Source organism: Lonchura striata, chromosome 3 (genome assembly GCF_050655825.1).
Source record: "Lonchura striata isolate lonStrDom1 chromosome 3, ASM5065582v1, whole genome shotgun sequence".
Lineage (NCBI taxonomy): Eukaryota > Metazoa > Chordata > Aves > Passeriformes > Estrildidae > Lonchura > Lonchura striata.
The window spans coordinates 26,783,022-26,801,221 of record NC_140705.1 but is presented as its reverse complement, the minus strand read 5'-3'; the positions used below and the strand labels follow the sequence as shown (position 1 = coordinate 26,801,221).

At 34.8% G+C, this 18,200-nt stretch overlaps 1 protein-coding gene across 1 annotated transcript in view; it reads left to right on the top strand.

Moving 5' to 3' along the window:
• LOC110468097 (protein eyes shut homolog) overlaps nt 1-18,200 on the top strand; it is a 386,727-nt gene that overhangs the window by 225,117 nt on the left and 143,410 nt on the right. The window contains exons 19-23 of the mRNA XM_085574727.1: nt 4,422-4,518; nt 5,627-5,734; nt 6,308-6,453; nt 15,046-15,217; nt 15,739-15,817. Coding sequence (XP_085430853.1) covers nt 4,422-4,518; nt 5,627-5,734; nt 6,308-6,453; nt 15,046-15,217; nt 15,739-15,817 — 602 coding nt within the window. The remainder of the gene's footprint in view (nt 1-4,421; nt 4,519-5,626; nt 5,735-6,307; nt 6,454-15,045; nt 15,218-15,738; nt 15,818-18,200) is intronic.

Here is an 18,200-nt window from a genome sequence, read left to right as displayed (position 1 = left end):
AATTAATCTCTCTTTAAAATTAGATGTAAAACTTCTGTCATCAGTCCAATACAGATGGGATAACCTCAGGATGTTCATGAAGCCTCCTTATTACAATGGAAACAATTTTCCATATACATGTTAGATTTTGATTGAAAAATTATCAGGAAATGCTACATATTATACATTAAGTATTGCATACATATAGACAGAGTTCATATTAAAGCTTTATCTACTCTTTTCAGAAATACGGGTTATTTGGCCAGCATTTGTGGTAACTCAGTAACAAGTTAAGGTAGAAGGGAAATTTGATCAATATAATGGTGTATGTATTGTTGAAAGAAATAAACTGGAAATGTCTGGATTGTAGATGTGGATATCTGCAGTATTACATTAAGGAGGTATACTTTTCTAATGTATTTAATTTCTTGCAAAAGCAGACACACAAAGTCAAATGGCTAATGATATAGAAATATTTATGTCACTCTGCTGACAATTTAGGCAGCTTAGGAAAAATCTTTCAGGTGGTAGATAGGCTGAATTCTTGTCCAGTTGCCTCTTGCTGCTTCATTATTGCTTTAAATCGTTTTTTTGGTTTTTTTTTTTTTGTTTGTTTGTTTGTTTTTTTTTTTATTATTTTATTGCTTTGGGAAGCACACAGTTTTAGAGGGGAGTAAAAAGAAGAAGGAGCAGCAACATGTGCCATTATGGCACACAAGTACACAAAAGCTTTGTCATCTTATTTGTGCTCATTACAGCTTTAAAGATACAAAGCTAGAAACTGAGAAAGTTGAAAAACTGATTTATGCATGGGGCTTAAGACTAAAGCCATCAGTTTTAGGGTGTAGTGAAATTAATGTCTATTGTTCCAGAGAAATCTATGAAAATGACTAATCTCTAAAGAGAAAGAATAGCAACAGTTTTTACTGGAATTATGTGTTCTATTTTTACTTTGTCCTTTCTAAAAGCAATACATTCTTGATGCTTCAAGGTAATTTCCAAAATCCTTGTTTTAAACAGATTTTCCCTGGACCTTTTCACATCTTTTATCAGTCTCCTGTCAATAGTTTTCCCATGACACCTACTCTTTGTTCTAGATGCTAGTGATAATTTTTATTTGGTCTATAGCATCTTATAGCTAGAAATTTGAACCGAGGCAAAATATTTTTCAGCCAATGCATGAAACAAGGCTAAGTGAAAATTATCATAATACACAAAATTTATAATACCAAGCAGAAATAATAAATAGATTATGAAAAACAAGTTGTTTAAATTGGAGTTTGCTATTGTCAGATTTGAGTCCTTCAGTGCCAGTTTCTTTTTCAGATACACACATACATAATTTACAGAGGGAAATAATCTTTTTACAGTGCCTAATATTTTACACACCTTTGATTTTGATTCATGTACCTACTTATGTTATGCTGAACAACCTAAGTACCTGAACTAATGATTATGAGACTGCTATGATATCTCTGCTGTTTGCAAACATTGGTTCATAAATAGTTCATGGTAAGGAGACAAACATCTATGACACTAATTTGATTAGTAAAACAGTAGAGAGCTTATGGCAAAAGAATCCTGTTAGAATCCTATTACCTGCAGAGGTCAATTCCATAATATTTCTCTGCAATGTAATAAGGAGATGAAAATGACTATAACTGTGACAGCAGATATTTAGCTTCTATATTCTGCATAGTCCATCACTTTGAAGCTCCCAGAAGGCCCATAGACAGAGCTGAGAAATGCAGGATTTCCTATATTTCAGAGAAACAGAAGTAAAACCAGCATCTGTCTCATCTTAAGTAACAGCTTTCTAGATGTTTGTAGACCTCATATTATTAAAGTTATTTTCATGCCACCCAAACAATTAAAAATAGAGAGAAATAAGACTGTTCATCTATTAATTTCTGAAAGTCTTGAATATGTTATGTTACTATATAAAATTAACCTTTCTGAGATACTTCCTCAAATATATCTATATGTATTCAATACATTCACAGATTAGTGTTTTAAACTAATTCCGATAGCATTATAAAGCTAAAATATATCTATATATCTGTGAGTTATTTATAATGTTATATTGGTTTACCTTCAGTGTGTCCTTTTCAGTAAAGTTCCATTTTCCCTGCCCATTGACAGCCTTCCACTCAGTAACCAATTTTAGTTTTAGAAATTTCAAACATTACAAATGAAAGGGAAATTACAGGTAAGGAAGTTGACTACAGATAGTCCTGTGAGTCCTGGTGTCTTACATTTGCTATGCCCTCCAATCCCTAATTAAACCAGAGTTAGAGAAACGTGTTGTCTATCATCTTTTCTGCTTTTACTCAGTGGTACTGAAAAGCATGTATCAAACTGAATATTTTGTGTGTCATTGACTTCTGCCTACTCACACAACCAGGCCTAGTACTTTACTTGGTCTGTGGTGTACTACTTTACAGCTCTTTTATCTTTCTTTTTTCCTTAATCAAAGTACAGGCAGAAATAGATGAAGGTTCAGCAGCATTAAGATGCAGATTACACATGCCACAGATAAGAAAAGTATTTGGATGGTTCACTCTGGTTCAGGCTCATTTGCACATAATAAGCTAAACCATTCAGAATACATTCTTTTCTGTGCTGAGGGATATATTTCAAAACAATAAACTGAGACAGAATTTTTATTGCTATTAAGAAAATTATTTTCCATTTTTTGGGGGGATTGGTGGTGGGGTTTTGCTGGTTTGTTTTGGACTTTTTTGTTTTGATTTGGTTTTGGCTTTGTTGTTGGGTTTTAATTTTGTGAAACATAAAAATAGCAAATAAATGAGGGTACCCTTTCATGCTCAAGATATTTCTAAAAAAAAAGTTTTTTCAGAAAAAACATAACAGCATAAATGACTATAATTGAAAGGCTAGTTTGAGAAATGTTCCAGGCTTTCTTTTCTCAGCTTTATATTAACATTTCTGTGAAACCTTCAGCAAATATTAAGAGCTCATTTCAGTCAGGTACAAAAGTTATTGAACAGAAATAATCCTGGTAAGGAGAAAATACCAACTGCTTTGATGTGGGCTCATGTTTAGATCATCTATTGGAGTACTAGCAGAGATTTCTTTCTACAGCTCTCTCTGCAACTCTGACCAAGACACTTATTTCTTCCAGTCAAGATTTGCTCTGCATAAAAATAAGCCATACTATTTAATTTTTTTTTTATCTCAGTGATGTTCAAAATCACTTTTGTGAACTCCATTAATGGTCTTTAGGCAACCTACAATCAGTACATGCATATTAGTCATACAGTGCAAATAGTTTGCCCATTGTTATGGCTTCATTTCTCCATCAATTGAAAACAAATATATTGAAATTTTGCAAAATTCAATGGAGCTATAGTTTCTCCACGGTATGTATGGAATTTCACCACAAGTATGCATTTAGGAAAACGCCTGTTTATGCAAATGCTATAAGATGTATTATGCTGTCTAAGAGCAGAAATAGGTTCATGTATCACTGAAAAGTGTCTTATTTCATTTTAGTATGTATTCTGGAACACTGACACAAAATTGCAAATGTAATGTATTATGCAAGTGATGTACTTTTCAGATAAGACCTTAATCACATTTTACATCTTTTCTTCATTTAAATATAAAACCAGTTGTTTGTTTTTTTTTTCCCAGCAGCTGACTGCTTTGAATAAATGTGGTCCTCTAACTTCCACTACTCTCGAACACATTAATTAATGGATTAGCTTTTAGTTTCTGAAAGAAACACTCCAAAAAAACATTTCAGTCCTTTCAAATGGGTTGCATTTCCACAGTATATTTATCCAGATGCTCTATCCAAATCTGTTCTCTCTGGTTCATTAAAGTATGTCAAGACTTCATATACTGTCTGGAAATTAACTTGCTGAAGCTAAAGAACAAAAATATTTGGAGACAATTCTTTCAGAGTTGCTGCTACTTGTAGACCTGAGCTTAGGTTCAGTGAGCAGTGACCTGGCTCCTTCAGAAGCAGCAGTCAGCCCCAAGTTTGTCAGTACGTGAATGAGGCAGGCAGGGCAGCATTGGTGCCTGTGTCCAGGAACAGCAGAAGGGGCCAGTCAAGGCTACAGGGAATGGGCAGATCCAAAGTCAAGCCAGGGAGGCTGTCTGTAGGCCAGAGTCAACATTCTACACAGCTAGGCATTGGCCATAGCTGCAACGCAGCTCAGTCAGATACCAAGGACAGAGAGCTGCAGGTGACATGCTCCAAAGAAAAGAGGTAGCCAAGGCTGATGCTTCTGCTTCTCTCAGGCTTCCCTTAAACAGCTTTGAGTGCAGCTGAGGTTTCCCAGGCCAGCCACTTTCAATGTCTGAGTTAGTCTTGGGCTCAGATAGCAAATATCCATGAGAATCTATGACCCTTTTATTCACATGAAGTAGTAGAGTTCACTCATTTGCCATTAATGAAATCTGTGTTTCAGGATTTGAGGGTACTTACTGTGAAGTTAACAGTGATGAGTGCATCTCCCATCCGTGCCAGAATGGAGGTCTCTGTGTGGATGGGGTCAACCACTACAGGTCAGGAAAATTACTTGAATGACAGATATGATACAAGGATTTTTATCATCTAGCTTTTCCTTTTGTACTTTGACTGTCAAATGTTTGCTAACCTTGGGGTGCGGGGGGGGGGGGGGGGGGGTGTTGTAATGTGTTTGAAAGTTACATTATAGTCTAAATGTTGTTGTGTGCAAAAAGTAATACATATACACCATAAGTATGCCCCCAGAAATTATTGTAGGGCTAATTAAAATCATAAGGATCTAATTTTAAAAAGCAAAGTTGTTGTTAGTCTAGTTACAATAGTACAAACAATCTGAGTTGAAAACAGTACAAATACTTTATGAATAATATAGCTGTTATACAAGAAATCTTGCAATTATGTCTCTTTGACTATGATTACCCTCACAATGTTTGTGTGCATCCTGTGATTTTTTTTGAAGAGCTGGCAGTCTTACTGCAGGTCACTGGCATCTGTAAGTCTTTGTCAGCAGAACTATGATATTCACAGTGGGTTTTTTCTCATCTTCAGTCCCAGGCCTTCTTGGGGCCTCTCACTTACCAGCACCCCCAAGTCCTTCTCATCAGGGCCACTCTCAATCTGCTCATCCCCCAGCCTGTGTTGATATCAGGGCTGCTTTGACACAGGTGCAGCACCTCACACTTGGTCGTGTTAAATCTCATGTAATTCCCAAGGGCCCACTTCTCAAGGTTGGCTAGGTCCCTCTGGATGTCATCCCATCCTTCAGGAGCAGAACACACTATGGTCATCTTGGTCTCTCACACCCTCATCATAGGTGCTATTCCAGAGCTGAAGATATAGCATGAGAGGCATCAGTCACTTGGCTGCAGGGGAGGTGTCAAAACAAGTGAAAAGCAGCTCAGGCCAAGAAAAATTCTAAGTAAGCCCTTGCACAGTGGGGTCAGCACACAGCCTTCAGCTAATGATAACAAAAGGCTGGACTTCAGACACTCATTGGTGTTTTTTAAAGTACTGCCCTTTGCAATTACCAGTAAAAAGCAAAAATTATTTTGGTACTATTTAATTAATATCTCTCAACATCTGCCATATTTTTCCAGAATCTTTGTAATGACCTGAAAAGTAATGTAGTGACATCCCTTTTGCTAGGTGCTCCTGCCAACATGGCTTTACAGGGACCCTGTGTGAAGTGGAGATTAATGAATGCTTATCAAGACCGTGCAAGAACAATGGAACTTGCCTGGATCTCGTAAACAGGTCATTACTACTAAATGACAAGTTTAAATGACTGATTTCCTTATGTTAATTCTGGGTTTGGATGGTACCTTCACCATACAACAAGTTAAAATGGAGTAGCAAATGCTACTGACTCAGTTTTTTGTTTCTTATGTTAACTTAAAGAAAGATAGAAGGGCAAGTGTCTTCTGCACAACTTGTTCTTTTCCTCACTTCTTTTTTTTTTTTTTTTTAGTATCTAAAAAGACTGAAATAGAAGAGAATTGATTTTGTTAGATTGCTACAAACCCCGTGTTTGTTCAACAGCACTTCATAAGTTATTCAGAGACTTGTGCCAGAAGATCATTAGCCCTTAAGTAATTACTTATATCTTCAATTAAAATTACTGTGCCAAATTGTTCTATTAATTTAACAAAAAGTAAATCACCCTCTTTGCTTCAGAAACATAGAAATGAGAAAACTCTGTTCATTATTTTAATGTGGATTAGGATTAGGGACACCAACTTGGCACCAGGAGATTCATATGGCTTTAAATTATTGCAATAGATCCCATTGTTACTTTCATTGACATAGTTGATTTTTCCTTTTCGAAAGATTCATTTGTAACTGTGCACCTGGATACTATGGGTCTCTGTGTGAGATGGACGTAAATGAGTGTGAAACTTTGCCTTGTCTACATGGAGGAAGCTGCATCAACAGGCTTGGAGGCTATCAGTGTCTTTGTCTACCTGGATTCACAGGTATGATCTACACTTTACTATAGCTGAGAAGCTTATTTCACTGGTTTTACATGGTTTTAATACTATGGCAAGAATAAAAATTATTCTCCTTATTGGAGGATAAATTAGTACTAACTTAAAAATTATTTTATCTAATTATTTTCAAGTAGTATAAGATTATTTATACTAAGACTTGAATTATAATTTTGTTAATCATCCGTACATTCAGTTTAAATGAGTTATTGTATAGTACAAAGAAAATTAATGTGTATTCTTTTTAGTTCAGCCAGGATAAAAACTATTAACATAGTTACAGAGTAAATTTTGCAAACAATAAAATGCTACCTTGTCATTTGAATTTGCACAGAACCACAGAAATACCTTGACTTTTTGACCCATTTGATCTACACCACTGCCTTTAGTGCTAATCTTTACAGAGTCATGACAAAATTTTCAGTGGGTAGAGATGCAGTAAAATTTCATTAAAATGGTGTTGACTTTTAATTAAATACTCAGTGTGCTGCTGAGCTAGTTCATACACAGTGTTTTGATAGATCCATCTTAAGCAACATGGGACCATATGACTGCAGAAATATTTACAGTTGTTTCCTCAAGTTGAATAATTTCTGGGTTTTTTTCTGTATAGGATAGTTTTTCCTATCTATTCCAGCCTGTGATGAACACCACATAAAGTACAAGATTAAAAAGGATGCAATTTGCATCCACTGAACTGAGAGGAATGTAAGTCTCCACAGAACAAAGAACATGTAAAGTTTTGGGAATTTCTATGTAGCTGTATATCCTTCTTCCGTCCACTACAAATCTTAGTCCACATATCACTTGTGCAGTGTTCTTCAAAATTATCCTTGATATTTCAGCAAAAAATGAAAAAATCAATATTATTTTCCTGCCTAAATCTTCTAAAGCCTCCCCCTGAAATATTTTCTTCACATGGCCTGTGTTCTAAGTAGTATTTCTTGGGTGTCACAGAAACTTCTCTTCATTAGGCAGTGGTGCTGCAGATGTAATTTCTAACATGTAAATGTTAGAACAGTTGTATCAAACTTTATGTACGTGTTTCTTTAAGAATTCCCTGTTATATTTATTAAAGACATGATACCTGCACATAAGCACTTAGTAGATTCTAATTTGAAAAGGAACAAGCAATCTGCAGGTGTGCTTTTGTCTTGATTTTTCATTATTGACAAAGCAGTTTGATTTTAGAGCTTTTACCTAACATATTTAACCAACAAGAATAAGATGTGTTTTGTTCTGGATTTTTTTGGGATTATTTTTTTCCAATTAAACTGCAATTTAGGAAGAACTTTTCTTTCAAAGATCAGACCCCTTTAAAGATAGGTAACAGCATGAATTGTTCCCAATGATCAGTTGAATTTAAAAAAATGTTTTAATTTACTGAGAACTTTAATCATCAACTATTAAAATATTATACACTTACAAATGAATGAAAACTGGAAACAAATTAAAATACATTAAATTGTTTAGGCCAAATGATTTTAATATATTTCATTTTGTTTAATAAATCTTATTTTAAAATTACTAACTTTTATTAGATATTCTGAATGTTTTTTGTGGTCATCATTTAATTTACTGTCTTAGAGAAGGCAGTCTCTAGACACTGATCTCTGCTCTGTTGCCTCTAAAATTTTGGCATTTAAAGTATCTCTTATTTTAAATTCTTAAGTTATTTAAGTTTAAAATAGAATTTTAAGTTCTCCATGAATTTATGTTATGTTGTGTTTCTTTTATATTGTTTATAATTTTATTTAATTTAAAATAAATTTTTTTAACAAAAATACTTTAGAAATAATTTGTTAACTATTAAAATATTACGTTATCCACACTGCTAATATAAAATCCAATGCTTTACACACCACATAGACTCTTAAAAAAGATTATCAACATTCAGAGTAAAAACACACAGGTGTATTCTATTATGATTTCACTGGCAGCAACAATGGTTTTCCTAAACTCTAAATATCACTAATGCACCCTGTTTAAAATCCTTACACCAGATACTTTGGAGAACAAAACTTTGGTGATCTAGGAATGTAGCAAACTGTTCTTTTCTAAGGCAAAATAAGAAGTAAAATGATGTCATAAAGCAGTTCTGATAGTCCTAAGTAAAATAGCTCTTAGAGATCATAAAAGTAAAAGATCATAGCTGTTACTGCTTGTTGCTTGTACGTTGGTGGTACCAGAGTGTTATAAAATGGAAGATGCCTTGTGAGACACTGAATCTAAAACCTTTATTGTCTAAACAGCCATTTATTGGCTGGAGTAATGAATATTTTGCTTATAACAATAACTGTTGATTCAAATCTAAAGAAGCTAACAACTAAACTTTTTGCTTACATTACTTTTTGTAATGTATCAACTATGAGACTTAATGTGCATAGAGGTCAGATATTTTGAGTAAGAAAACACTGTGCTTCCATAGTCATCTTTACACTAAATAGCCTTTGAAATATGTCTTACTCAGGAACTGCTTTTCTCTATATGATTCCAGAATCCTTTGATTTTGTAAATGTTACTATAAATACAGGAAATTTGTTGATAATCTAAAGACATCAAAGGGTATGTAACAATTACTTGGCTTGATAAGTTACCAAGGTTCTTTGTGAGGGAATCTGAAGATGCACTGTAAACAAGTGGAACTTTCATGACTGTATGTGTAATTATAAATGAAATGGAATTTAACCAGCAGATTAAAACTAGAAGCAAAATATATTCTAGGTGTACAGATATATCTTCATTGATGCAAAGCTGTCTTATGTATTCTGAATCTGCACTCCTATAAAATTATGTAAAGAATAAAATTAGAAAAAATATATATGTCAATATTTCACTGAGTTTGATATTAAAAAAAATAATGAAAAGACTGATATTAACTTCACTTCAAATGCTCAGTAGAACGTTTTAAAAGGCATATGTTTTTTAACACAATGTGTTGCCATATCTTGCCCTGAAAGACACTTTCATGACTGAGGTGTTAATCACTTTTTCTAAATCTTGCCATCTGAATAATCTTATATCAAAATATAACCTGGATGATTTAGACATGCTTCAAGTGAAATAATTTTCATGTTAATTAAAAATTTATTTTATATTCAGGTATAAACCATAAGTGTCTAGGTCACCAACTCAGCTGTAAAATGGATTTAATAAGAATTCCAAGTTTTTTGACTCTAGAGCTTTGTTAATTTATAATTCCTTAATTTGAAAGGATTCTAGGATTAGCAAAATGTGACTGTCTTCATTGAAAGACTTGATGATTCCTTAGACTTTACTTTCTGGTTTTCTTTATTTGAGGTTAAGAAAAGAATTTTAAGATCTCTTTGAGAGACTAAAGTGTTTGGATTTTTTTGAATGTGTTGGGTTAACCTTGTCCTGCTGCCAGCTGATCATCAAACTGTTCTTTCAGTCCCTTTCATCAACAGAATAAGAAAAGAAATTAAGGATGAAAACTCATGGGTCAGGGACATAGACAGTAACATTGAGTGCACCCTCAGTAAGTTTGCCAATGACACCAAGCCGTGTGCTTCAGCTGATTTACTGGAGGGAAGAGATGCATCCAGAGGCCCTTGCCACACTGGAGAGATGGACCTGTGGGAACCTCATGAAGCTCAACAAGGCCAAGTGCAAGGTCTTGCATGTGGGTCTGGATAATCCCAAACTGGAACTATTGTTTGACAAGGAGTCAGGCATAGCATGGCAGTGTGCACTTGCAGCCCAGAAAGCCACCCATATTGTGGACTGTAGCAAAAGCAATGTGGCCAGCAGGCTGAGGGAGGTGATTTTCCCTCTCTGCTTTGCTCCTGCACCTGTCTAGCTCAGGTGTCCCAGCACAAGTACAACACAGACACTTTGGAATAAGTCCAGAGAAGGGTCACAAAAATGGTGAGAGGATTGGAACATCTCTCCTGTGGAAACAGGCCAAAAAGGTTAGGGCTGTTAAGCCTGGAGAAGAAAAGGCACCAGGGAGACTTTATAGCAGCCTTGAAGTGTGTACAGAGGGATAGAACATGGGGGAATGTTTATAAACTAAAAGAGGGGACTGTGTCTGTCATGAGGCAATCCCTGATCTCTTCTCACAGAAGGTGCCTTGAAGCTCCTCCATCAACACTTTCTCACCTCCAGTCAATATTAAAAATAAGATTTCAGTAGCTAAAATAGAATGTGTGTTAAAATGAGCTATACAAATTCAAAATTCTCATTCAAATGGCCAATTACTGGCTATCATCCAAAACATGCCAAAAAATGACTAAGTGCCGCAAAGTCAGTGAATTCAGTCATTTCTGCAGAGCAGTAATTACTCTGTAGCTTTAAATAGTTATTCTGTTAAGCAAAGATCTCTTTCTTATCTTCCCTATGAGTACAAACTGACATGTGGAAGTGACTAAGTGTGTACTTAAGTTATATGTTAAATGAAGTCAAAATCTTGGTTTAAATAACTCAGCTTGTATTTTATCTTTTATGTCAGTTTTGAGGTCCAGTCTTCCTTATCATCAACCTCAGACCCTGCTGTTCATCTTATCTATGTGACAAGGGAAACTGCTTCACTTTTTATACAATAGGTTCACCCAACAAAAAAGTCATACAAAATCTAATCAGTTAAAAGGGAGAACAGTTTACTTTGTCTTTTTGACCTTCCCAGCTGCTTTTACAGCTTTGTACTGCCAGTCAGCTCTGGTAGTGATTGCATCTGCACTCCTCAAGCCTCATTGCATTTCTTGCCATTGATATCCAATGGAAGAAGAGTAACTACACTTCTAACTGAAGTGATCACTTATTTAGTCAGACAGGAGGAATCTAGTGACCTGCTCCTTGAGATATTAAAGCAAGAGGCAGCTTACACATAAAGAGGTCAAAACTGGCTGGCACATGAGAACAAATTCAACATGCAGACTGATAGATCTGCATTTCTGTGCTAAATGTAGAATTTGTGGTGTCTGTATTTTAGTTTTAATATTAGAGTATTTACATAAGTTTGGAGAACTGTAGAAACTTTAGGTATGGTGAATACACCATAAGAATGACACAAATTTGCTTTGTGCATTTTCCTGAGAAGTGCTGTAATGTCTGTGCTGTATTTGATTTGTGAGGAAAGGAGGGGGCACTTTTGCTGGACTTCTTGAGCTTATTTATTCAACAGAGACTTCCTAGGCAGAAAGAACCCAGAACAGTAAGGTGCAAACTCATTGAGTATTTGGCTTGAAGTGACAAGTCAGGACTGCTAGCTGTCTTTCATGGGAGCTAAGGTCAGCACACAAACATTCTTTTTCCTCTCAAAGTGACTTATGGCCTATGAAGTAGAGCCTTAAGACATACTTTAAACAGTTAAGTCTTAGTCTGGTGGCAGGTTTGCTTCATTCATTCTCCTTCTTGTTCATGGAAGAGAGTGTTCAAGAAGGTATGGCCAACAGGAAGAATAGGAAACACCTGACTGAGCTCAGATGCAGAGAGGAAGCCAGGGATGGGCTACTTAGGAGGAATATTTTGTCATTGCCCAAGTGTATAGAATTGAAATTGGGCAAGGAAAAGCTAAATTAGAGCTGGGAATAGAGAAAATGTGCAAAGCCATAAGGAAGCCTTTTATATATAGTTTGGGAGCAAAATGAAAGCCAATAAAAAAGTGGACCTATTTCTCAGTAGGGTGTGAGACTTTGTGACAAAAGACATGGAAGAATCTGCAGCATGCAAAGTTTTCTTCAGGTTTTATGACTAAAGATCAAACTTAAGCTTTCCAGTGTTCTAAGTCTTGTGGCAGACTTGAAGGTATGCTTTTTTTAACAGGCCTTCTGATATAATATGATCAATTCACCACTACCAACATTTACTAATCTCCCTGTCCACCTTTCCAGACTATAAAGCCCTAACTTGTGTACAGGAATATTGTGAGAGACAGTGTCAAAACCATGCTAAAATCATGATAAGTAACATACACTCCTAAGAGCTCCAGAGCTGTTAGAGTTGTTCCCTATTATTGCTAACTAGGAGAGTCTTTGTACTTTTCATCCAGTGTAACTGGAGAGATTTTTGAATATATTTCAGTATGTCATTGTGCGTGCTTTAAAGGAGTCTCTATTTTATAAGAGTTACCAAGGCCCAAGGGATTGAAACCTCAATTTCCACACAAATTGCTCTGCTACAAATACTGAGACAAAGGAACATTTAAGCAGCTCTAATGTTGAGTTGAGCTAAGTTGTGGTGTGAGAACACCCCAAAGGAGCACTACATAACATAATGCCAGTCTATTCTTTTGTGATTCCATGATATTTGAGCTTTGTGTAAGTTGTAAATGTACTTTATATCTTTCATATTGAATTATTCAATTGATCTTTGCAGCTTGCCCGGCTATAGTGTGACACTGCGATGTTGCTTCCTCTGGAAATATTGACAACTATGTTAATTTTCTTATGATGTTTCCTATATTCAGACATGAATTAATAGACTTACTTGCACGGTTTCAGGTTTATCTTGTTCTATATCCCTTTTTGTAAGTTTATTCAACTGTCAACTAAATCTTAATTCTTAACTGCTATATCTTTAGGTGTGGCTTGATTACTTCATTTTGCATTTTAGTAAATATTTCTGCCTTCAGCATGGGGATGCCCCAGCTGTGCACTAATCCAGCAGTGCAAAGGCTCAGCCTTGCCATGGCTTATCAAGTTTCTGGCTTAATCCCTGTGCTGGGGCCAGTGGCTGTTGCCTGTTCTGTTCCAGCTTCAGCTCTGGGATGGTCCCACTGGAGAGAGGGTGACACTCCCCACCTGTCACTGCCTGGCAAACCATGGCCCTCTGTGTGCATGGGGGATTTTGAGGGTCTGGGGTGTCTGAGCACCACTCCCAGGCTACTGCTGGCAGCCTTTCCTGCTAGGAGCAGGAAAGTTATAAAGGGAAACCCAAGTAGAGCCTAAGACTGGGGAAAAAGAAAGTATCAGTATCATGTTCCTTCAAATGAAGAAAAGAAAGAAATCATGCTTCAATCTAAAGTTCAAATATCTAAATAACAGTACAAGCTACAGGTGATGTTTTTATATTTTATACCTCTGGTTCTCGTATTCCCTTTTAAATTAAATGGGAAAATATAGTTCTCAAGAGCCATGTATATGTATCCAAGGTCCCTAATTGATATTTAATGAAAACAAAGGTTGTCAAAGTTTTAAACCAAGGAAATTAAACTTTAATTGTTTTAATTACTTTGTTTTACATGGTCTAATCTTATCTTGTAAAGGTCTCTGTAGTCAAAATCAAATCTTGTCTAAACAAAGGATAAGATACTTCAAAATAGGTGGCAACCTTTAAAATTTACTGCAGTCCAATCACCACCAATTGAATTTGACTTGATATAGGTGAAATAATTGCCTGAAATAAGTCTGTTACTGACACAAAGTACAATAAAAATAGAAAACCTACATCTCTGGCATTAGTCACTAAGTTATAATAAATCTTACTTAAGATGAAATCAACAAAAACAAGATCAGTGACCTTTTCAGCCCTAGTTTTCCATGCACAACTCAGAGGAAACTTTTCTTAACAGATTATTTACTCATAAGAGACTGAATGAGACAATGCTAAAATTATGTTGAAAGAACCTTATGCCTTTCACAAGATTAATGTCAGTGTGACAAAATGAGTACTTCTTCTTTACAGTCAGTTACTATTTTTAAGTGTATTTTTAGATTTGTATGAAATTATTTAACAAATAATTTATTTTCTTTCTGTAACTGGAATATGCTCCTTAATATGCTTTTTAGTATTTCTGTTCATGTTTAATTTGTTAATTTTCATTCCTTAGATTTCTGCTATAGATTTTTTCTTAATATATATAATTGACTTAATTATTGGTTATTCATATGATAAACCTATTAATTGATATTTTGAGTCACATCTGTCTATTATGAAATCTCATGGAATGGTCACAAGTAGTTGTCAGTAGTATTATAATATTTGATACCAAAATTGACTTGAACATGGGAACTAGGTGCTGCTGAGCAATTCTGAAAGGAAATCTCTCCTTTTCTCTCCTTTTTTTCTATTTTCAAAAGGATAAAAAATTTTCAGCTCCCAGAGAAAGACCAAATTTCTTTTTCTTTTTTTCTATATCATGTGTAAATTAGTATAGCATGCTAATTTATTATTATTTTCCATTTTTTAGTATGTTCTCAGCAACCAATTGCTTTTTTATCATGCATTTGTTTTTATTTTCCAGGTAGAAAATATTTAACTTTATTGCTCCACAAAATTCTGTGTTCTTCCTTTTCATTTTTTCAAACTACTCAATTCTCATAAATTGGTATCTTGAATTTTTAATCTTCTCAAGCAGCACTCAAATAATCAAATATCAAACAGAGGTCATCACTTTATATTTGTCATTTTTCATGATGTATGTCAATATAACTATCCTTTTGGTATTTACACTATAGGTAATTCCAGATAGATATTTTTATTGATGACTATCATGAACTATATGAACAATCTATGTAACTAAAATCAATTATGTGAAAATATTGATATTAATAAATATTGTGTTAGTTTGTTTGAGTTTAGAATTTAACATTTAATTGCATTTTCTGGATTTTTAAACAGGTAATAGGTGTGAAGTAAATACAGATGAATGTATGTCTTCTCCTTGCCTCAACAATGGAAGTTGCATTGATGGCATCAGTTCCTACAAGTGTCACTGTAAGCAAGGTTTCATTGGAACAAACTGCGAAATAAATATTAATGAATGCTTGCCAAATCCTTGTCTTCATGGAAGGTGCCTATTTTTATTTAACTATTATTTTCTCCATGATAATGTACCTAACTAACAATATTCAAGACTTAATGATATGGGAAGTTTGATAAATATGCTTTTAATTATGTTCTTCCATAAAGTAAGAGTATAAGCACACTTAAAGATGACAGATGCTGCCTGCTTAATCTAATGTAATATAGTGACATTATCTCAATTTCTCCTGCATTTTTGTTCATTACCATAACTAGTATTCAGTAAGTGGGGATTAATTAGTGTTTAATATACTTAAGAGAAAATCTTTAGCTGTTACTTGCCAACAGTTGAAATGAGAAGATTTCTTCTAATGTGACAATCAAAATCCTTACAAAATGCCTCAGTGCCCACAATATGCACATTTGAAATCCATTATAAAACTATTGAAAAGTACCATGGATTATAGTACGTTACATCAGACCACTATTTTGAAATGCATGGAATGATACTGCTAGTGATGAATCTGGAACTATAACTAAAGAGCTAAATAGGACTCTTTTGTATTTCAGATGCATAGATCTCATTGATGGGTATCAATGCTCTTGTGAACCCGGATGGACCAGCTCAAGATGTGAGATAAATATTAATGTATGTTTTCAAAATTTTTTTTAATTATAGAGGAAAGGGTGATATGAAATTGAAACTTATCTTTATTTAGTTAACCTCTGAAGCCAGTATCTAGAAAATGTATGACAGAAATTCAGTTGTCTAAAATCCATTCTGAAAAGTGCATTTCTTTGCTTACATGACAGTGCATTAGAAAAGACCCTTAACAAAATGTCGAAAGAAGTTTAAAAGTGAAGTGTGAATGATAAATCTGGAAAGCTAAGCTGACATTACCTGAATATCATTTGTCCCTCGGTTTGGGATGAATAGTATATTACCTAATTTGTGTGTTTAAGTCTCATTTGCTGCAGTTTAGCTGCATATTTGAATAGTAAACCTCAAGGTACAATGTTCTACACTGAGAGTTGCCATGACTTGTCTTTAAATTTGAAAACCATGCAGTAATAGAATTCTATGGTATAAAACCATGGGGTACTAAATACACTGCCCACTTAGTCCTCTGAAGTTCATTAATAATTTCATGTTCTCATGGGGAATGGTTGTGGTCAAAAACGGATCCATATATATAAGTCTGTGCTGTGTAGATTCCCAGGGTCAGCAAAACAATTTGTAGAAGGTGAATACATCTGGAAGAACAATGAACAGAGTTTACAATATTGACTACACTTTGCAGAAAATATTGAACTGATTTAGACTTTTAGGTTTTCTGCCAAATGGAGTTTAATATGATCTTGGGATATGATCCTTTCAAATGTATTAGGTCTCATGAGAAAAACTGGCATGAGAAATTTTGTCATGAACCTTCCTTCAGGCTATCTGGCTTCTAATATTGCGCTACTGAGTTGTCAAAAAAACATTCCAAAATGTTATAGAAACTTCTTTTTTAACTTATGTATGAATGCAGGGACATTTCATAATTTTTATTTACAGCTTGAAGTACTATATAACTAAAAATGTGTCATATTACATAAAGGAAGTATGGTCCATAATTCTTCTGTTGAAAATATGTGAAAGTCTCACATAAGGTGTAATTCTTGCCGGTATATTAGCTTCCAAACTCTTTTACAGAAAGAAAAAGACAGAAAATAAGTAATCCAGCTCTACAGAATGCCCATCATGATATGATAAGATATGATATTGCAAATCTGTATGTTTATCAGCTGTTGCAAATGCTAATACAGAATACTCTTGGGTAATATTTTCTTCTGAAGCATCCATGATTTACACTTTTTTCCATTTGAAGAGAACAAGAGATTAAATGACCTATAGAAACATCATAAAATTATATTCAAAACATAATCATATTTCATAGCGAGATGTTTGAAAATGCATAGATTAGAAACTCATAGGAAGAAACAATATACATCTACCTTTGACAGATAAGTCTGTCAGAGTAACAACTTCATTTTTTGATAGTCTTTCAATTTGCATGCAGTATGATTCCCACATTACACTATGCTGCAAATGTCATATTTTAAAGGTTCTATCATTGCATACATGCTGTTCAGACATATATCATATCTATGTGAATCTATAATCAACATAAAAGATACACATGAAAGATATATTTTAAGTGCCAGTGAGGCTGTGAGCAGTGTCAGACCTATGCAACTCTTACAGTGATCAGCTAGGCTTTCTGACTATGTTGGGGTATGCATAAAGCAATAATCATAGTAGCTTATGCTATGTAATTTTTTTTTTTCTAGAGTAGCTTTGTCCACTTTCATTTTAAAAATAGTAATGATTTAATCATATATATATATATATATATACACACATAATATATATATATACATATATATAATTTTCTTTATTTTCTTTCGTGACTTGAAAGTACACTTTTTTACACTAAGGGCTATGCAATTTAATTTGGTGCAGTAGCCAAGATTCTCTTTAGAAGGGGGTCTGCAGAAGTGGCTTTTGTGACAACAACCCAGGGGCTGCTCCATGGTGGAAACAACCCATTTGAGTCAGCTCCACCCAACCAACTGCAGGGAAGAGCTGAGCCTCTCACTTAAGATGATGGCACCTTTGTAGAAACATATTTAGGAAAAAGCAGAAAACACTGTTCAGCAGAGAAAGGAGTGAGGGGGGAAAGAATTGTGAGAAACAACCAGGCAGTATCCAACGCCATTGAAGGAGGAGAGGGAAGAGGAGCTTGAGATGCTGCAGCAGAGATTGTTGGAGCTGTAGCTGCTGAAGACAATCATGATGGAGCAGGTATTTGGCAGTTATTCGTGGAGAGAACTATGCCAGAGCAGACATCTGCACTGCAGACCACATAAGACTCCAAGCTGCAACATGTGAATATTGCCTGAGTGTTGCAGCCCATGGAGTGCCCCAACAGGAGCAGGTTGTAGGCAAGAACTGTGATGCACAGAGAGAAGCCCATGCAGGAGCAATT